This window comes from Harpia harpyja, chromosome 11 (genome assembly GCF_026419915.1).
Source record: "Harpia harpyja isolate bHarHar1 chromosome 11, bHarHar1 primary haplotype, whole genome shotgun sequence".
Classification (NCBI taxonomy): Eukaryota; Metazoa; Chordata; class Aves; order Accipitriformes; family Accipitridae; genus Harpia; species Harpia harpyja.
Window position 1 is genome coordinate 43,798,953 of NC_068950.1, and position 22,450 is coordinate 43,821,402.

Below are 22,450 nucleotides of genomic sequence, written 5' to 3' on the forward strand. Positions count from 1 at the left end.
TCTGGCCAAGGAGCGGTGGAAATGCTGGAGTGGGACTTGCTGTCCTCTTTCACCTATAGCGGCTCCGATAGTCCTTCTTTCCAGAGTTTCCAAAAACATGTGTACTGGGTCCCTTCTCCATGCCAAGAGACACTGCTACCTCTGGCTTAAAGACAATCCAGCTGTGGAACAGTTAAACTCCTCCTCCATCAGCTGGTGTGCTAATTAGTCCAGGATATTACAAAACACTGTGGTTTCTTATGTTGTAGACTTTTCCCCCCCCCCCCCAAACTTGAGGCAAGTGAAAGAAATACAGGGCTAGTTGCAAAGTTTCTAGTGAAAAGCAAGGCCCTTTAAAGTATTATGAAAAGTACACCAGCTGGCACAGATTTGATGGGGAGAGGAGGAGGATGGGAAGTCCACACAATCAGAAACCAAATCTAAAGCTTTCAGCAGTGGGAGAAAAATCGAACATCTAAAAGCACTTGAAACTACTCACATACCTTCATTTTATATATATATAATTACAATAGGAGATGACTAAATCAAATCTAACAATGTAATGAAATTTCAGAAAGTGGGTTGTCCATATAAAAATTATTTTGTCTCTAAATGATTACATACAGTCTAATACACTGCACTGTTACATAAGCCCAGACCATTTTCCATTTTCAAGAGGAATTCTGCCTCTTGCAGAGCTCAGAATAAACAATATTCAATTAGAGAACAGTTTCACAATCCTGTATTGCTCATAGTTTTTCAGTGCTCTGCCCTGCTCTCAGTTCAGATGCCCAAGCCAAGACATGCGATAGATCAGAAATGAAAGAAAGGAAAATACCACTTCAACAATACACTACATTATTCCTAGGGAGATGGGAATATTTAGATTTTAGCGCCTAACTCATACAGGCTCTTCTTAAATACATATGAAATTATTTTAAATTCAAATTATTGGCCCAAAGTTTGCCAATTTCCATGCATGGAGTACATCTGACAAAAGAGACGCCCCTGCCAAACTTCAAATCCCAACTCCAAAGCTTAAAAAAATAAACCACCAGAACTTTTACATACAGAAAGCAGGGCACATTCCATAGCTTCATTGTGTAAAATGGTAGAACAGAAAAAAATCCAGAAAACAAAAGTTCAACATAGAGTAATTCTGCCCATATACCTAAAGTTTGACAGAGATGTGAAGAGCTGAAGATTTATAAGAGGGAGCTGTTAAAGCAGTTTTAAAGAAGGTGGTGTTACCCACCATGCAAGTAAGATGCAGTAGGAATGAAAGAGTACCTGGAGAGAGCTCTCATCCCTCACCCAAAGCAGAAATATATAAACACTAAACACAGCAGAAACTACTTTTAAAGAACTGAGTTAAAAAACCAGCATCATACTTCTAATCAGAGGATTAAATTCCCACAACTACATTTTTTAAATACTACTTTCTTTTACTGAGAAAAGCACACCACATGAAAGAATTTCAGTATCAGGGGAAAACACCCTAGACTCACATTATACCAAGAAAATTTTTTATTATCCAGTACATGGTTAATCTAACTGATCTCTTAAAGCAAGAAAGGGCACTTAATGCTCTGTAAGAGGCCATTAGAGTCCTCAGAGCTTCTTTTAGAGTCACTCAATTCCATTATTGTACGGTGTTTATCTGCCAAACTTAATCACAGCTGTTTAACTCTGAGATTAGCCAAGGTTCAGCCATTAATACCACTAATAGACTGTGCTAAAGAAAAGACTAATATCCTCTTCCTCTTCTAAAAATAGGTATCAGTGGTATAATTACTTGAAAAGCAAAGATCTTTTTGTTGACTTTTTTTTTTCTTCCTTCTCATAACAGTTCATCCAATAACAATAACAATCCCAGTCCGGCACAAATGTAATGAGAATCATACACTTAAAGCTCATATTGAGGCAAGAAGAAAAGTCAGAATAAAAATAATAATAAAAAAAGAACACAGTATAATGTGCAGAATTAGATTTCTATCAAATCCTAAAAGGAGGACATCCTTCCTTTAGCTAGAGTATGTGAGAGTGCTCAACAGTTGCCAGCATTACTGCTTTAATTTTCCAGTGGATGAGGGCTGGTGTACCCATTCAGCCCCAGAAATCTCAATAGGCTATGTGCTGTATTTTAAGAATGCCACCTGAAGTTCAACCTGATGGTACATGATGGATAAAGATCCTGGGAACAATGGTTTCTATTTTCTGATGCTTTCTCCAGTCTAATGCATGCCACCTGCCGTGAGGTCACACAGATACCCCTACAGTCCTGGAGGAGAATTTCAAAAGCAACAGCATGTTGCTTTTTCCTTTCAAGTTAATAGTAAAATTCCCATTGACTTCAGTAGGAGTACAGTTCACTTTCAACACTTCAAAAGGAAATTGAAACATGCAAAATACTGACATAATAAACCAACATTTTTGAGCCCTTTTTTCAATTTAGCTTTTAGCTAGTTCAGTCACCTACAGCTTTGTGGATACAGGTTCTTGTGGTTTTTCAGCTTCTGGGGCTTTTTTAAGGTTATATAGCAAAGATGAAAAAAAATCAGGAGACATTTTAAGCTTTTACTGTTAATCTCTTATCTATGCTGTGAAAAACAAGCTGCTGCTTTTGGTTTTGCTTTCCTGCTTCTTCAGTGAGTTCAGCAGTAAGAGTTAGAGCATCTACATATGGTTAAGGAATCATTTTTCAGATGTTATGCGCTTACCTCATTCGATAATGGAGCCGGTGTGATGTTTTTTCATCTATCTTAAAGACCTGGTTTGGTGCATACCAGAGTCTTCTGTTTTCATCATACAGTGCAAAGAGATTATGGCACAGAGGAGATATAGCTGTCAGAGAAAAGTAAACAAACGTATGAATCACAAGGCTACAATACATATGCACGCCCCAAAAATACAAATGCATAAAGCAAATATCTGATCTTGCAAAATAGACCATAAAAAGAAACTGATACTAGGATTAGTTTAAAACAAACACTAGAAAGTTACGGTTAAAGTGGAACTGCAAACTGCACATTGGTTCACTCCATTGGTTTTATTGTGTATTAAAGAACGTATCATTTCAGCTACTTCTAACATTGAACTTATTCTGAAATCCTGATTTTGCCTGAACTTAAGAGGAAATGACTTAAAAATCTTCACTTTTTCCAGATCACAGAAATGGGTGTTTTAACAAAACCGCTCAGCAATACCACAACTTTGTTCTCAGTTTTATTTTATTAATAAATTTTACTCCCATAGTTGAAAGAGAAGGTTTTAGTGAAACAATTAAAATCCCCTTCTCATTAGCAAACAAGCAGAAAGCATAACGTGTAATTTTTCCATTCTTTGCCAATTCAACAGAGGGTTTTCCAACAAAGAACAGACTTTGACTTGTATGTCTAGGCCGACCTGTTTTAACCTTTGCGTTTACATCATCCCAGAGAAAAACAGGCTACGGTGTGTTTACAGGTCTACCGTTGTTTGAATTCCTTGCTTCAGTCTCCTGCTCAATTAGGAGGCAGTACCTTTTTGCAAAAGCCATGGTCAGGCAAGCAGCAAAGTTGCGGAGAGCACCGCAGAATGTGATTAAGTGTCTTTCTGAAATTGGGCCAACTGCAGAGCACTTTGTTGGGGTCCTGCAGAATTCAGTGAAAACATTTCTACTGTGTCTTGGGGAGAGAGCGCAGAAGGGAAGAAAAGAAGCCAAGGAAATAAAAACTGAACAGCCTAATTGCAAAGATCACAGAAGGTCGGGTTGGGCAGCCACTGCCTCCTGCATGTCAACAAGCAGTACGTAGATGCCATCAATGGTTTAACATTCAAGTTGTGATTTACAGCAGAGACCAGCACCACAGGCCTGCTGAAACAGGTAAACTTTTATACTTCACTAGCACATGCTGTGGACTTAATGAAAAGCAAGAGAAGGTAGAAAGAAGTTCCCTTATGGAAAGCTCACTTGAAGTCATTTCTTCAAAGGTTTTAAACTTCCAACAGAAATTACTGGGAGCAGTTGCACATTATGTGGGTTCACACCCATACAAACAGCAGCAGTTCACAGCTCTTACAGGCTGCCATAAATAGGTGGGTTTTAAGTACTCCTCATATTCATTAAAATTATTCAAAAACAACGTGAGTACTTATTTGATGAGGTTTGTCCTTCGGATTCCCATCATTCCTGCCTTTCCAACAGAAGAGAGGCAATTAGGCAAAGGAACTGAAGGGTACTCAATGTTACAAGAATCAAGATGACATGGGAAAAGAAAACATTTTAAAGCTGCAGGGAAACTTATGCCCAGTTCACCTGTTTACTACAGCCAGATTCACCACTCCCATATCAGCTGAATAATATTTAGTGTTCCATGAAGCCTGGGGAACACAAAATTGGGATCAGAGCGGGCAAGAACCTTAGAATTGTAAATATAAAAGTATACTGGTTCATGAGCCTCAAACATAGATTAAATCCACTAATTCCAGTAGAATTACACATATTCAAATATTTTGCTGAGTCAAGGACCACAGTGACAAAGCAAGAAATCTTCATTATACATTTATGCATTACCGCAATTGTGCCCAGTTCAGGTAATCTTAACTGGTGAATAACTCTCTGCAAAAAAGTGTCAAGTAACAGAAAACTAAAACTGGAAAAGTAACAAATAGGTTTGCGATTTTGTGTTTTGGTTTTTTTTCATTAGCCCTCTCCAAAATGTGTTGTAACACAGGACAGATCCTGACAGGCTTACCAACTAGTATATGAGGTAAAACCAGCTTTGTGTTAACTTATTTGTATATGGTATCTCCTCTTCTCTTCAAAGAAACCTAATCATCACACTCAAATCAAAAAAATCAGTAGCTGTATCTGCCAGGGTTGGAGATCATCACTTTGGACTAATCTCAAGACAGTCTCTCCCACCATTTCTTCCACACCAAGCAGTTTAAGAACTGCCCAAACAGACCCTTGGCAAAAGTTTCCATCCTAGACTACATAACATGCATATTTCTTCTACAAACATTGACTACATGCAGAGAAGGATGCATCACTTTCGATACTGTCGGGCCTTGCCACTGAGAACTTATATAAAATCCATATACTCACAACACCTCTGTGCAGCTTCAATGCACAGCTCCTCCGAGGTAAACTCGCCACTGGTGTAACAAATAGGATTTTTATCTTGCAGGTAGAAAAGTATTTCTAAACCCTGATGCTGAGCTTCCAGGTTTACTTCGCTCTTCTTTGTGCTCCTCATTTTTGCACAGAAAGCCATGGCTTTGCAATCTTCTTTTACGTTTAGATACTGAAAGTGGAGGAAAAATAGTTAAGGAAAGCGTGAAGAGTTTGAATATTTGTCAGAACACAAATCCACTGCTTAATGAGGCTACTGCATACTGTGATGGGCTAGGCACAGCATTTCTCAAAGTCTTCACATTGGGAATCTGATTATTCAAAATCAGTACTTCTCATAAATGAGGGAAAAAGTGAAAAAAGAAATGTCAAGGATTATTCTGTTTCTGGTAACTCTGGTCCAAATAATTCCCTTCTGTTCTGGTGGTTCCACAACTATTCTAGAAGGTTTCTCTTCTTACTGTAAAGCAGGAATAACTTTCACATCCTTAAGCACCTAACTGGCTGAAAAACAATACTTGAGGCTGGGTAATATAAACAGTACAATTTATATTTCCTTAAAAAAAAAAAAGTTAGCTTCTATTTTTACAGTCTCCTTAACAGCTAAATATTTCTGACAGTTTTCTCCCCTCTCACCCTTTGTCTTTTTAACTCCTGATACTTAATGTGTCATGGTGAAATGAGCTTTATTGGAGAGTTATTATTATTACTTCTCTCTCTCCAGAAGGAAAGAGTAGCACTAAGTAGGATTAATGCAATAGCTTTTAGACTGCCAAGAATGCATACAAGACAGCTCTGACTCAAAAGAAAATGCGTTTTGCATTTTATACCCAGTGCTTAAGTAGAAAGAGGCGAAAGGAAACAGATGAACACACACTCCGGGTATTATGGGGTCTGCGTTCCATGTTTTACTAAGCTTGAGCTCAATTAATAACAAAAGCCCAAACCACCAATTCTATAGTTTATGAAATTAATCCTCCCACCGAAAAACAAACAAACAAAAAACAAACCTCAAAAGCCAACGCACCTGCATTTATGTGACTGTCTGATCCTCTATGCAATTGAAATGGATTATCTTCGTGCTCTCCAAGAGCAACTTGACTCTGGCTGACAAAAAAAAAAAAAAAAAAAAATTGTCAGGAATGGCTTTGTACAGTTTGAGGCACAAAATATATGGTCAGGCTGATAAAATGCCACTTGCAATCCAAGGGAATCTTTCCATTAATATAATTGAGATTTGGATCTAGTCTCAACCAAAGACAGTCATAGCAAGCATCTAGGAGTCTATGTAAGTCTACTCATTTCTTTTGGCTCTTTCGGTGCACTGGCTGAGATGCGAACAAAAACCAGGGGAGAAGCCTCAGTTATTCATTGGGGTTTTTTCATATTTTCAGAGCACCAGCCATCAGTCTGGTGTTGTACTCATTGCAATCCATAGCTGTGACACCAAAGGAGCATTCTGCTCTTTGCTTTATCTCCTTCATGGCTTTTGAAGTCACTTCGTTCTTCACATTTTTAACTACATATTGCTAATTCCAATTCTTCCCCAGTGTCTATTGTTTCTTCCCCTTCCAGATTATCAGGTATTTTTCTCTGTTTTATTCTCCTTTGCTCTATGAAAGGTGCAGAGCCTTGGGTGGGCAGCAGAGAATAAGGAAGCTACTCAAGGGAGTATCATTGCAAGGGTCATATTTCTCTTAGAGGAACCTTGTTCACAACGAGTGCAGCCCATGCCCTCAGTACCTTCAAGCAGCACAGGCACCTTCCAAGAGCCTACTTTTTTTTTTTTTAAGCCTTATCTAACACCACAAACCATGTCAGTATTCTGGGGCTGGTTTGCAAAACTACTCCCACCCAAAGTCAGAGGCTATCCTTACCACCTGAAGCAAACTGGGAAAACTTCAATACCATCTTTTTTTAATGTAGGTGTGACAGTGCTTCTATTTAAAGTATTGTCTGATACCAGGACTGTAAAATCAATGAGACACTACAGGACTACTCAAGAAGCAGGTGGGGAAAGAGTGGGCATTGGTAAGACGTCTCCCTGATCCCAGTCCTGATGGTAAGAGCACCAGTGAAAGATGATGCTGGCATGCTTGAAAGGCATGGGTGTATGTTTCTTTCCAAAGGTGGACAGGCTGCTCCTCTCCCACTGGCGTGGGAATAAGCCAGAAGGGGAAGGAGTCTAGACTTCTTGAAGAGGAGGAGGATGTGGGACTCCATTCTGCATCTCCAGAGAGATTCCCATGCTCTGGCGCTGGTCCCACGTCACTGCCCATCAGCCACGGCTCCATGCTCTCAAGGGGAAACCAAGCGTCCCACCGGCTTCTCCTGGGGTAGTCGCTAATGAAGCGTGACAGTAAACTAAATGTGACAAAACGTGTCTAAACTAAACATGACAGTACTGCTGGTTTGGTACACATCACCCATCACTCATCTGAGGCTGAAAGACTCCTCCATTTGTATTCTCCATCCCTCCTTTTTCTCTTCTCCCCTATCTCTGCCAAAATGTGCTTGAACTAAATGTGTATTGTTTTTGCTGCAACAGCATTAGGCCTTAATCTGATATAGCAGACTTCAATGAATAGTGCTTTATAAGCCTTAGGCTTAGTCTGGAGAAAGTCTGACAATGCCGCACAAGCTTCCCTTGTGCTTGGAAAGTGCCCAGCAAACGTGATACTATCATACAAAAAAATAACATTTAACAGCCCAGCGCACATTTACAATTAAATTGCATGTTCCTTCCATCCATGCCACTTTAATGCTAAATTTGAGTTTCCAGACATATTCCCTCAGCAGTAATATGGGGGAGAAGTAATTGAGAGCATGATTACTGGAACACGTAGACAAGCCAGTAATTATTTCTGCACAGCACCATAAAATTTAAATGCAAAAGGTTAAAGATATTAGCTTTAATCTAATTGAAAATACTCCCTTTTAAACGACATATCTTATAACCGAAACTTGATATATTTTAATGTCTGTGTAGGCATAATATTAAAAAGATTGTCCAGACGTTTTAAAATGTGAAAGGAAATAAAAAAAACATTGCCTTCTCAGAGATTCATAAATCAAAATTGTTGCTTTTCAACACAGTGTTCTTTGGTTTTGCTTAATAGCTCGTACTCTTGTTTCTAATCACGGCAGCAATTCCCAGAATCCAAAAAAAAACCTTAAGTGCTGCTTCATTTACAATACGCTTTGGGGGATGAACCAAACCAACCAACATCCAATCTCTAACTTGCTATTTACTAACAAGTTTTCCAGATATTCCCATGCTAAACGTCAGGAATTCACCTTTTTAAAAATGCATCTTAATCTTCCAAAAAAGTCTCCTTCGAACAAGACAAATTCCTGCTCTGTCTCAGCAGTAGCATCTTTTACCAGTCCTACACAGTAACATTATCATACGTACAGGTCATGGCACCCGGTGCCAGCCAGGGCAGCATTACGGCAGCCCTGTGCTCCTCTAGACCCTGCTGCCTGCAGGCACGTACCGGCAGGCGTGCGACCGTCCCCCGTGCGAGGCTCACCCCAGTCCCATGTGCGTGACTCAGAGCTCCCCGTGGCCATTACATTAGGTCTCTCGCAATCTTAGGCATCACATTACACACCCCTCATGCTTCATCTCAGAAATCTGAAGGGGATTTTTATCCTCTGCCGCTTACAAGGTTTCTGAGCCTCAGTGGACCACTGTTTTTTGTGTATCTTCTGCAGATTATCTCCCTCCCTTGTGAATGTTTCCCTAATCAACTTACAGATACCAGCTGTATCCTTTCTCAGACTGCGTTTTGCTTGCTTGCACGATGCTCCACTGGTCTCTTCCTGCACCACAAGCTCCACTTTCCCCTGCTCATTCTTTCAGCACTTCTCAGCACTTAACCCATCCTCTTCGAGCAGCACTACTCCAGGGGACACGACGTAGGACAACGGGGATGCGCTCAGTCTCTGCTGGGAGTCTGACTGACAGGACAGAATTTGCTTTTTTCAAAGCACATTTTCTCATCGCCCAATTTCTGTTTCTCATGGTAGACAGAGTCTTTTGTGATGCATGCTGCAAAATATTTAGGGGAAGGTAGGACGGCCCAATCTCAAGATTCTGCTTGTTAACTCCACATGCCTTACAGCCTTTTGAGCACTTCCGAATGCAAAAGGTTTCTCTGGTGATTTAAAATTCTGACCAATGTATACACACATACCTGCCACCTTCTTAAAAATCTGTATTTCAGTTGCAGAGTAAGTTAGCTAGTTGGCAGGGTGAGCAAACCCCCAGCCCGGTGCACCACCAGCAGAGGGGGACAACGATTCATCCTTCGTGCTAGGGTTACAACCGCGAAATTAGTGATTCTGAGTGCACACAGGCACAAAAACAAAACCATGCACCCACAATTGCCAAAACCTGCACCTCGTTTCTTTGGATGAGGTCAACAAACAGATCTGGGTCCACAGAAAGTATTTTTTTTTCTCATACACAGATGAAGTGCTCACAAAATTTTGGTATCAGAAAGATGAAAAGTTAAAAAAACAGGGAGACGGAATTCTAAAGGCGGGTCGTTCAAAATCAGTTTGCTTCTGGTTTGGCCATGAAACTATTAAGACTTAATGAAAATTTGGGAGAGAAAAATATTTGGTAAAAACTTAAGTTCCCGCCTATAACTTGCCATGGCCAAGATCCCCTTTGTAAAAGTGGTTCATGCCCAACAGTCCCAGCTTTTCTAAGGAAAAAAGACAAATGTACAACATTGTTTGTTAAATAACCCCTTCACACCTCTGTACTCCTCAAAAATCAAAGAAAGAAAATGCGGGGGCATAAATTAAATGCTTTAGAAACTATTTGCAAATCCTCCTTGAACCAGAAGGAAGAAGTTAATCCACTGCTGTGGAAGGAGGAGCCTGGGCAAGCCCGCCTGGCTCCGAAGCCTCCTGTAAAGTCCAGACATCTGCACCTGGCCCTGCTGAGAGCCTCCCCTCAACAAAAATACCCCGAAACGCAAAAAGAGCTTCGCTGCAATAAGGAACCGGAGGATAAAAGCGTCAGCTGGGAGATACTTCAAGACGTCAGACAACAACAGATGCTGCCTCCAAGCTCCACTGGGCTATTTTTAAGAAAACTTCTCACCTGAGCTCAAACAAGGCTATAGATGCCACATTGCTTCGGCTCCTTATCTGAGCAGCCAAGGGATTTGTGGGTTTTTTACCCCAACACAGTTTTCTCGCTCTCAGTGGGACACATTTAAATTTTTCCTGGCAGAGCTGCCGCAATTCCCAGAAGAGACGCACTGTGACACAGAGGAGATGCATGGCAGAGCCGCCGTGCCTGCCAAGAGAAATGCCCTCAGCTGCCTGAAAGCTGCTGCCTGCATGTGCTGCCCAGCTGGACCCCATGGACCCAGCACCCTTTATTTTCCATTCATAAAATATTTTAATGGGCAAAGGGAAAACACGAAACCCGCACAGGTTTTGAGAAGCGGCGTCCCAGCGCACATCCACGCTTAACCTGAGGCAAACCTGCGCACTGAGACCCGCTCGGATTTAAAAATGCAAGTTTTGCTTCCTGCTTGTTTTGGGGAGTTCTGACAGGAAAACAAGACTCTGGCCGGCTGCTGACCCCCCCGTGCCAGCCCTGCTACACCACCACCCCTGTGCTGGTCACACTTCTACCATAAATAAAGATCACGGAAGCAAAATGCAAAGATGAAAGATCTGCTTTGGGGGGGGAAAAGTCCCTAAAATGTGAGGAGAGGAAAATCCCAGGTAAACTCTGACCAAACCAGAACTCTGAAGCACCATTTGCAAGCTCTTCCTCTTTTTTTCCCCTCTCAGCCAATTCAGTTTCTGGTTTCATGACAGGGACAGAGCCAGGGGATGTTTATGATTGCTTATGCTAAGAAAGTAACAGATAGGCTTTTCTTAAGCATGCAGGGCATGCCATTTTTGTAGTACTCATAGTTTATGTCAGCCCAAAAGTTCTCAATTGTTATTATTTTTTCAACACACTAGTAAAGAAACCTGTCACAGCCTGTACAACATGGGACATGCACCTAATCTAGCATAACCTATTTGAGACTAATTTAAAATAAACCGAGGCGCTCTACTTAACTTCATAAATTTTAACAAGAAAAAAATGACAGTAACAATACGAGAGCAAACGGTGATGAAGCAGCACATTAAAATCCCAAATCACTGAAGGGGCCATCGCATCGCTGACCGACCACCCTCCCACAGCAGCCCTGGGAAGGAACAACCACCACCACTGTAGACAAAGGTTGGACCAGCCTCGATTAAGTAAAGCTCACGGGAAAGAAAAAGGTCAAAGACTTTTCATTAAAGTTGAACATGACCGTATACAGAGCTCCTTCAGGTCTAAAACTCTTGTCCAAGTAAGTCTGGGGACAGCAAAAGGTTCAGCACCACCCTCCCTGCTGCCTATGATGCCCGTGTCTTCTTCTGACCCGTGGATCTGCTCGCTACGCTAACTCAGCTCTCAACTCTCCCATTAGCTAATAACAAATAATTTAAGATAAACTATAGTAACTACTATCCGTGCTCTTTTCTGGGGATGTTTCTTTCCAGTCACACTGGAAGAAAAAAGGCTTTTAAAATATTGTATTTGGAAATTCAAGAACCAAAATGCTACAGGACAGAATGAGGTTGCCTTTTTAACTGTATTTCGGTCCTTTCTGTGCACATGCAATATTTCATCATCTTTATGTATGTGATCACATGCTATTTTTTTCCACAGGCCTCTATCACTGAATGTGCAATTCAGTATTTAATTTATTTTATTCATTTATTCAGTGATCTCACCACATGCTGTTTACCTCTGCCCCAAAACTAGAATTACTAATTCCCCTTGGGTTTTTCTATAGTATTCATACTGCGATATGACTGATCTATGTTGTAAAACTTTGTTTTAAAAATCAGGCTGAGCGCACATATAACGGAAATTTTCAGCAAAAATAGTTAATGTGCAGCAAAGTGCTTAAGAACTGAAAAACAGGGTGCATACGATCAGGTATGTGAGCCAGTCTTCATTATTCACACACTTTTACTAACAGATGTTATATATTTCCATTTTTAGCAATCTAACTCTGAAAAGCAGAGGAGGCAGACTCCTGTTGCATCCCCTTACTGACTGCTTCAGACGAGACCCAACACTTTACGAACCCACTCAATTCACTGTCGCACTATGAGAACTAACCGTGCTTGTTTCCTGTGCTTTTCCAACGCAATTTCAGCTACTTCTCTGAATTTTGTGACGTGTCACCTATGTGGGAAGAAGTTTTTCAGCTCGCTCAGAAAACTGCGTGTTAATTTACCACCTTTATTGTCCCGTCTGCAACGGCTGTTGCAGACGCATGAGCACATGCACAGAGTCACATTCTCCTCTGTATTACTTGATCTTTCCAGCCTGATGTTCCTTTGGATACAGATTGGGCTTCTATGAGAGGAATAGTGACCAACAATTTTTATAGCTTGCTTCTAAACTATAAATGTGTACTTGATCCTTTCTCATTGACAATTTCTGGTGTAACAACTTTAAAAGATACAATTCTTGCGAAGCTTACAATCTGTTACTATATCCTTGTACAGTCAATATTAACCACTTTTCAGCTAAAGAAGTATCAATTTCCTTGGAGGTAAACATATTCATGTACCAAGTTTCAAGCCATCATGGAAACCTACCAAACAATGACATGATTTTTATGTAATTACCATGTAGCCAATGCTCCAAAACCTATTACATGCAAACTAGATGAAAGTTCTTTTCTTTTTTTTTTTTTTTTCCCCACAAGCCAACTATCTAAAAAAAGATCCTTATTACTAAGACTGATGCTAACGGGACTGAAGGGGGATTCCAGCCTTAAAGAGATTTGCATGGACAATCTGTTTTTATTCCTGCTTGGGACACAGCATTAATGATCCTTTTCCTTCCTTTATGTTCTCCTCCACGCCGCTCACCTACATTCCCACTCTGTCTCTGCGCTAGCACGCAGCTAGCAGTTTGCACCTTTCAGATGTGATGGAAGTTCACTGGCAAAGAGCCACGTCATCTTCCCAGCAATGAAGCAGATCTTCAGGAAACGCGGCCTCTTCCTGGTGGCACTGCACTGATTTAAGGGGTTTCCTGAAGTTCAGTTCAGATGCGTGGAAAAACTTTCAGGAAAATCAGTTGGTGTGGAGAAGACCTCCAAATCCACATTTTCTTGGAAGAGAAAGTGTTAAACGTATGCAAAGCTTATTCTTTCTGGGCTTACCTGGCAAGTGATCCTCATCAGGTTACTAGAACTGGATGTGGCAAGACTAAGCATGTGCTCTTCGTGCCCCAGTTAAAAGCTGAAACTTCGGTGAAAGCTACTATAATGTGCTCCACAATTGGGGCACGCAGAGTGAACACAGGGTCACGTACATCAGCTCCGCTAATGCACGGTAACTCTTTCAACTCAAGAGTCTTTGGTTGTATGCCCAAGCCAGAAGTCAGCACAGCACTTAAGTCTACGAGGAGGTGCTGAAGCCCAGGGAGAGGCTCTGCCTTTTCCAAGGGAGGAAAACACGCCGTAGTCATTGCACAGATCCATCAGAAAGGCAGGGGTAGAAACAAACATAGAAAGAAGAAAAACCACTACAACACATGCGACGTTCTCTGCTGACTGGAAGACTACAGCGGGCTAACGTCATCACACAACTCGCTGTGCCGTGCATGTACGTGGCAAGAGCAGCCATCCGGCCAGGATCGTGCTGGGGTTTAGGAGCACAAGGGGCATTCATTGTCCAACAATGTGATAGGACTTCTACAAACCTTCAACACCTACTTTTTTTCTTCTCCACAAAATGACCTAGTAATTCAAGGTCCCTTTGCTCCCTGAATATTTAGGGACTACCAGCAGTTCTCCTAAACAGGAAAATCCACCAGGAAGGAGACAAAGCACTTTCGTTGTCCACATCTTCCAGACGAAGGTCTGTAATTGCAGAACAACTCCCCTGTTTAACCAGACTGGAGCAAGAGAGGTCACTTCGTCCTGCTCTCCTGAGCCTTAAAATCTCAGAGATGTCACCATGCTGAAATGTTTGATGAAGAAACCTAATGTCTGGGGACTCACTATGCATCTACAGGCTCTCCTCCAAGTTCTCCTCATAAGCCAAATGTTTTATACACCACAGTCCATCCCATCTCCACCTTACTCACTTAACTGATTTAATTTCCTCAGCAGTCTATGCATGTGGAGAAGAGATGAACCCGAGGTCCTAGACGGGCCATCCTGGCACCGCACTGTTCCACGCTCAGCCCTGCTCTGCTGGGTAATTACTTAGACTAAGAGTGTACCTGGGAGGGGGGTGTTTTTCTTGCAAAACCGCTACATCACCTTTAGCACAATACTGAGAAGATACATCCCTTCAGGTACAATGATCATCTCCACTGGTGCTCCTCAACAAGGCAATCCTACATTTTAGTTGCTTTTAAGGAAAAAGCAAGCTTAGATTTATTATGACAGCAGCCGGATTTCCGATCATGTCTTAGATCTTTAGCAAGAAACAAACCAAAACAAACAAACAGCTGATGTCTAGCAAAGTCAAGACTAGTGAGACACCACAAGAAACATTATCAGCACGTCTCTTCTGCAAATGAGTAGAGAAGGAGAAGTTAAATGACTTGCCCACTTACCCAGGAAATCAGTGCCAGCATTGGTAACTAGCCGGCGTCTCTCATGTCCCACTCCGCAGCCTCTAACACGAGAGGTAGAATGAGAAGCAATAGTTCCTCCAAATACCAATGGCCTGAGTAGGCGGACTTCACACGCTACAGCCTTCTAGTTCGAGAGTATGTAAAACGTGCAAAGGGGCTGGGGCTTCTTGGTGACCACAGAGCTACTGCAAAGCTCCCCTCCTCCAGGACTCATCGGCTGTTCACAGACCACTCTAGCAAAGTTCCCAACACAGTAACCACACACGGTCATTTCCCTCGTGTTCAGCCTTGTAGCCACTTCCTTGAGAGCAGCTACAGATGTTCTTAACCTTTTTCATTTTCAAATTGTATCACAAAACAGAGACTCGTATAGAATCATAGAATAGTTTGGGTGGGAACGGACCTTTAAAGGTCATTTAGTCCAGCCCCCCTGCAATGAGCAGGGACATCTTCAACTAGATCAGGTTGCTCAGAGCCCCGTCCGACCTGACCTGGAACACTTCCAGGGACGGGGCATCTACCACCTTACTGTTCCAGTGTTTCACCACCCTCATTGTAAAACATTTCTTTATTGTATCTACTCTAAATCTACCCTCTTTTAGTTTAAAACCATTACCCCTTGTCCTATCACAACAGGCCCTGCTAACAGGTTTGTCCCCATCTTTCTTATAAGCCCCCTTTAAGTACTGGAAGGCTGCAATAAGGTGTCCCTGGAGCCTTCTCCTCTCCAGGCTGAATAATCCCAACTGTTTCAGCCTTTCTTCATTGGAGAGGTGTTCCATCCCTCTGATCGTTTTTGTGGCCCTCCTCTGGACCCACTCCAACAGGTCCGTGTCTTTCCTGTGCCGAGGGCTCCAGAGCTGAATGCCCCAAAGCCAGACGCAGTACTGCAGGTGGGGTCTCACAAGAGCAGAGCAGAGGGGCAGAATCACCTCCCTTGACCTGCTGGCCACGCTTCTTTTGATGCAGCCCAGGATACGGCTGGCTTTGCGGGCTGCGAGCACACATTGTCAGCTCATGTCCAGCTTTTCATCCAACAGTACCCCCAAGTCCTTCTCAGCAGAGCTGCTCTCAATCTCTTCATCCCCCAGCCTGTATTGCTACCAGGGTGTCGTTGCCCCAACCCAGATGCAGGACTGCACTTGGCCTTGCTGAACCTCATGAGGTTCACACGGGCCCAATTCTCGAGTTCCAGCTCTCTCCACCACCTGCTTCCTCCTCCCCGGAGCTGGGCAGCACTAACTGCACAGGCTGCACGTTATGATGGTGGCAGCAAAGAGGGACTGCAAGCAAGCCCCACGCTCCCTCCTCATCCCCTATGCCATCAGCCACCACATGCATGGAGGTCACCTGCCCTCAGAAAAGGAACGGGTTTTGCTACAGCAAAATTTCTTTGCCCCAGAAGAGGAACTTGCCCAGCATCATCCTGCCACAGGGCTGAGCTGCCCAGAAGCAGTGCTGGCACGCCAGCACCTCCCAAGGATCAGAAATTACTGGTGGTGAAGAGCAACCTCAAGTTGACCATAGCAGCCCTCAGAAGAATGAACTGAAATACTGGCACCTATTTGCATTCTACCTGGTTTAAAAATAAGTGTCGCGAACTTGTTGCCATAAGGACTTAAATCACTTATAAAGGCCTTAAAGAGTTCTACCGATGTGGTCAACATCTACTCTGCATATGGCAAGACACTTGAATCCCCTAGATTGCTTTGTTCACGAAGATTTCTGGTAGTCACGTGCTTCCTGTAGTGGCTTTGCACTTTGGTAAGTGTTTTTTGATGGTTTGGCCTTTTTTTTTTTTAATGTGGTGAGAAGATATTGTTAAAGTTCACTCTTAAGGGCTCACCATTTAAAACAAGTCATAAACAAAAGCAAACAAAACTTTACCAGTTATCTTTGCCTTTTTGTTCAGAGAAAGCCACCAAGACAGCCCTTAACCAACACTCTTTCTACAATATAGTTGCAAAACCATAGAATTTCATAGCAAACTTGGGATTTGCTATTGACAGCAAGAGAAATTTGATCTTTAAAGTCTCTTACCCCTCTTTGTTCTCTGCTCATCTTTTATTAAGTTACAATCACCCTGCTGTAATGGTGGTAGCCCCAGTTGGAACACTGCATGCAATTCTGGCTGGAGAAGGTATGGCCTGATGGTACAAAAAAAAGTCTCAGGGTTAAAGATAGCGTCTCAACTAAAGCCCTTTCTGTCAGGCACTATATATATATATAGTTCCGACGCAATGAAGTAAAAAGCTGAGATTTGAAGTGCAGAAATCTCTGAAAAGCAGCAGGTGCTCCGGTAGCGGAGGAGGTGCTAATCGTAGCTGTGTGGTCCAATAAGTCACAGAGCAAAAACATCTGTAAAGGTCATCATGCACGGTAAAACAGAACAGGAATGGAGCAACAAGAAAAATTTCAATGGGATTTGAGATCTGAGCACATATCACCTCTGATCTTACCCCAACAGGGCTCCAGGTTAATCCAATTTGGCAAAAAACTTTGAGGTACAGCCTTACATACAGCTACCAAACAAAAGTCACCAACCTCTTCCTCCTCCTGTTCTCACCAAGCTCCTCTAGCAGGAGCACACCCTTCTTTCAGTTAGCTCAACCTAACTGCACAGATCAGCCTGTGGCCGTGCTGCAACCAACACAACTACTGAAACCCAGAAAAACATGCATCATCAACAATGAAGAAGTTTTAGGTGGCACCTCTGTCCTTCAGGCAGAACCTAATTCCTGGAAAATATGCCACCCGGCAGAGCAAAACTCAGCAATAGGAAGAAAGAGAGCTTAGCTTCAGTTTTTTTCTCTCCCCCTCCTTTCTCCCAGTATCTACATAAGGGAAGAATATGGCAACACCAACTAACTGCTAGCACTCACTCAGCATTCCTTCACTGAGATGGACTCAAGGGGGACTGCAGCTGGTCTTTCTCCACAGTGTGAAGCCCTACTACCATCAAAATGAAAAAAAGCTCAATGCCAGACTATACTTCCAGGTCTAGAAAGCTGGAAGCGCTAGTCCAAAAAGCAGCATGACCTCTTCCTCTGGCACATACAAGCTGCATTATGATTTCTGCTACATCGTGCAAACCACCACCTACATTTGAGAACAGATTGTAGCTCTCCTCTCCATGACTGTAAGCAGAGTGACTCCAGCTTTCCCTGCCCATCCCACTGGCCACACCGTGCAGGCCACCAGAGCATCCTGGACAGTGAGCTACCAGTACCTCAGTCTGAGGAAACTGCTCCTTCATATGCAGATGTTCTCTTGCAAAAGAGTTAGCAAGTGTTGCCATGGAAAGCCACAGCCATCTGAGACCAATTTACAGAAAGAAATGAGCTCTACAGTAGCTATGCCAAAGCCACCCAGAGCTTTGAAAATCAAATACACCGACCTCCAACTAAAACCTATTTGTTGGGAAACTAACGAAGGAGAGCTAGTCAAGGTAACATTTCAATCTTGTCTTATTATACCTATTAACCACTGTACTTTGAAGAAGCTTTTGCTTTCTCAGACACTGGGCTTCATTATTCTCACTACAGCAAATGGCAGTCACACCGTCTGAAAATAAGAGGTGTACTACTGTGCTCACTAGCGCTAAAGCAGTCGAAAAATTGAGGGTAAATGTTCTAATGGTGGTAGATGTAGCAAGGAGGAGCTATTACTTGAAAACTGAAGGCATTCAGGTTAATTAAAGCTCCAATAAACAGTAAGGCAAAAAGAAAAAAAAAAAAAAAATCTAGATTTAGCCGCATAGGTGCACCAGCGGCATGTTCAAGGAAAAGTGAACAATACGGAGTTTTCCAACTCAAAAAGTTCCTAAGGAAAGTTATTGAACTACACTGGTTCATTCTGTATAGAAGAAATGTTGTAAGTTTAAAAAAGCTGGAGGAGAGCAACTAGCTTAGCACTTCACATTAAAAAGCTAACCCAGAGAAGAGGCCTCCCACAAGTCCCACCTCTGCCTCCACACATGATGCCTGGGGACAGGACCCGTACACTGGGACAAGGGCTGCGTGCTCACAGAGGAGCCGCTCACCAAACTGCGAGGACCACAAAGTGGCTCAAATGTTGTATTTGCTCTTCTGAAAGGCAAAGGCTGATGTAGAGGTCAGCATACATATGGGCGGGTGGGCTTCAGAATAGGAATGGTCTCTGCAGATAGTTTATCATTTCAGCTAACAAGTCCTAATGTCATTTTCCAGACACTGTATTTTGTTATCCGTGCATGCTGAAACAAACTAACGAGGTCTATTTGGCTCAGCTACCTACCCTTTGGTGGGTTTTTCTTTGGCTCAAGAGAAATCTCACTGAACTGAACTCAAGGGGTTCCACCAGGGATGGGCATTCAGGAGGTGCCAGCGGGGGCCAAGGCAGCACCGTGCCAGCAGCCTGACAACTGCTTTCTCACACTGCACTGCTCCATTAAATGCATTTAAAGGGCATTTCCTACTGGCTCCCACCAGCATGACAGAGACCAGAAGGAAGATCAGTCCCCAGAAAGAAAAAACAAAGTCAAGTTCTGACATTGCTATTTGAAGCTAATTGTATTTTTTAGCTTTTAATTTAAGTAACTACTTCTCAACAGTGCAGTGCGTTTCCACTGGCATGCTCATACCTGCATGTATTTTTCTATGTGCATGACTGGTGATGAGAAAGATTTACTGCCATTGAGACATAAATTTTAATATGACTGGGAAATACAGTTCTTTACTGCCCATCTGTTGGAATAAACACACGTAGCAATTATTTTTTATTACTGACTAATCACCAGAGTACACCTGTATTAATGGTTAGCTGTAAACACATTTATCCCTATTAGTCAGAGGAAGGAACTGCGACTAGTTAATTGGCTTGTCTGAAGCAAAATGAGACACAACACTGAAGTCCCTCTTCTAAGTCCATTCAGTCCATTTTATGGATTTATTTTTGGCTTATTTTCTGCTCTCCTCACCATTTCACCAAGGTCAGAGCTTCTCAGGGCAGCCAGCGGGTCAGCTCATCCACAAGGTCCCTGCAAGGACTGCTGTGCTTCATGCTGCAGCCTTGCCACCAAAGACTTTTCATGCTTCGTTTCACGCATCCCAAAGACCAGCCAGTGGTGGCTGCCAGTGTGTGTAAAACAGAAGAGTACACAGAATGGTGTATAAACTGGCCTTTAGAGAAAAAGGATCATAGTGATAAAACTTGAAACTGGTTTATTTTTAGTCTCTGTCTGAAAAGCAATGGGGTAGGCACTCATCTTTTCTCTTCAAAAAGCTGAGCATGATTACACCTATTCTCCCACAAATGAACAGTATGGGTAACAGCTGAAAAATGAGTCTGCGCTTACCTTTACTCACCTCGGCCTCAGGTAAATGGTTTGTTAAGAAAGAAGCTGTGTTCAAAATAGGTTTCCCAGTCAGAGCTGAGAAGCTACCCTGGCAATACTTGCACGTTGTCCTGTTCCTGTACATCTGGCTAAATGCAGACATCTGCCTTTGAGCTAGACGCTGTATGCTTCTCTCATTGTCAATCTAGACAATCAAGTCCAAGCTGCATTTTATCTTATCCTGAAACAGAAATCTGAAGTAGGTCAGATGAGGTTTCCAAGTCTTTCCTCTGACTGACAAGGGATCTCAGACATCTGCATCTAAGCTTGTCTCTTTAAATTGAAGATTCAAAAGCTGGATGAGCGGACTCTCCCCCAGCATATACTTCAGTTTGCTTGCAATTACTTTTATATTCTCAGGCTTTAAGGAATCCTTATATTGCCTACCTTACTTTAAAAAGAGGAGGTAAACCCTAAGTATCACCTGTAAAGTGATAAAGAAATGACATGGTACAGATTTCACCCTAAATCCTTTTTCTTCAATTGCAGCTGCGACAAAGACTGGAAAAAAAAAAATCATCATTTTTCACAGCTGCAGGCTCTTTTCTTCCTAAAAATCACCAAATACAAGTAAATTGGCAGAAGTCACTTGAAACAAAGGAAGCCAACTGGTGAAAGCCAAATGAAGCTATTAGAAAGTTGTCTAAGTAGACAACTTGAGCTCTGCCAAATAACAAGTATCCTTGTGCCTCCCCTCCTTTTGGTGACTGAAAAGCAGTCTGAACTGTGGTGGCTCTCCAATAGCAGGGTCAGCTGCTCCTCCTCCGCTGTTTTGGCCTCCTGCATCCAACCCTACAGATGGTGCTTGCTGCTTTTTCACTGATGTGCACACACACGCACGTGTGCACGTAGAGTCATCAGCTGCTCCTTTCAGTGCAAACATGGTGTCAGTCACATCTCAGATGCCCTCTGCATACTAAGACAGCACACACCCTCCATGGTTTTGTACTGATTCTCCTACAGGACTTCAGAAGATGGGATAGCTGTGATGTTATGAAGGCCAGGCTGCCAACTGCTGCAGTTAAAAGTCCTATCTAACAGTTGTTTTCTGCTTGAAAAAGAGGAACACCCTGATATTCTCTAGTATCAGTATTCTCTCCTGAGACAACTAAAGTAACTGACAATTTAGTGTTTAAGCACAGGCAGACGTTGCCACAAGCAGCCTGTTCGGCAGGAACACCAGGCTGAGAAGGAACCCGTGAATCCAATCCACTCCTCCACCACCACCTATTAACACAGGACATAAGCATTTCCCCAGCTTGCACACACCTGAACTAATAATCTGAGCAAAGCAGCACGGTGTTTCAAGACACAGTATCAGTAATTATGGATTTTTTTCAACCAACTGAAGTCCTAACAATTATTTTCAGCAAGTTCTCTACTGAACTCCTGCTATCCAATTTGATTGTGAACGCTTTGGCTTGACATGGTGTACTTGTTACAATTAAGAGAATTGCTGGTGTGAGTCTTTTGTCAACTATGAGCTATATCCCAGTATCACCGCGTCAAGCAAACTAAATATTTACACTCAATTCATTCAATCTCCTAGACAAATACATATGCTATTTTTAACTAACCAGCTAAATAGGAGTAAATGTTACATGTTTACCTCTGAGAGTTGAACCAACAGTGGTTCAAAGGTAGTAAGACACATCAGTGGCTTTAGTGTACAATGGTGAGCAGAGGGACTTTGTTTCTTTTCTTAGGGAGTCCCGTTTGGGTTACAGATTTGAGAGTTTGTACTGTAGATTGCGCAATTATCCTATCACTGATGGTTTGGTCCCAGAATGGCTAAAGCTGGCCTTTACACTCATCCATACCCAGGCAGACTCTACTACACTCAGCATTTGACATAGAGGTGTGGCAATGCACAGAATCTCAACCCACACAATTTCAACCTGGCAGTCTAAGTACTTTTCTGCCTAGAAAGTCTTACACCTCTTCCCATTTATCAATCCAACTTAACTCTTCTACAAAATTCTGGTAGGGCTGAATCATCTCATGTTTATTTACAGTTCAATGATTTCTCTTTTCAGAAAATATTTGCTTGTCCTATTTCTGCACTTGCTGCCTGGTAACTTGGTGGTCTTGCCTTTAACAACAAAATCATCCTCCTATGAGTCTTATACAATGTATGACAGCTGAAAAAAAAAGTGTGAGTAACATATACTCTATATTTCAGAATACCAAATGGCACTCTTCAAAGCACAACTATAACGTCTGTTCGAAGTAAAAAATACATAACCGTTTACATTTTCAGGAGCCTATCTGCATTCCCAGTAGTGTCTTTATATTA

The 22,450-nt window shown here is 42.3% G+C and overlaps 1 protein-coding gene across 5 annotated transcripts in view; it reads right to left on the reverse strand.

Moving 5' to 3' along the window:
* JAK1 (Janus kinase 1) overlaps nt 1–22,450 on the reverse strand; it is a 63,999-nt gene that overhangs the window by 25,108 nt on the left and 16,441 nt on the right. For 3 of the 5 annotated variants that reach the window (XM_052800382.1, XM_052800378.1, XM_052800380.1), the window contains exons 2-4: nt 6,123–6,202; nt 5,069–5,267; nt 2,700–2,823 (exon numbers count right to left, since the gene is read on the reverse strand). In XM_052800382.1, the coding sequence (XP_052656342.1) occupies nt 2,700–2,823; nt 5,069–5,267; nt 6,123–6,128 (329 nt within the window). In that variant the 5' untranslated portion in view covers nt 6,129–6,202. The remainder of the gene's footprint in view (nt 1–2,699; nt 2,824–5,068; nt 5,268–6,122; nt 6,203–22,450) is intronic. The other 2 variants (XM_052800379.1, XM_052800381.1) reach the window with 1 other exon arrangement.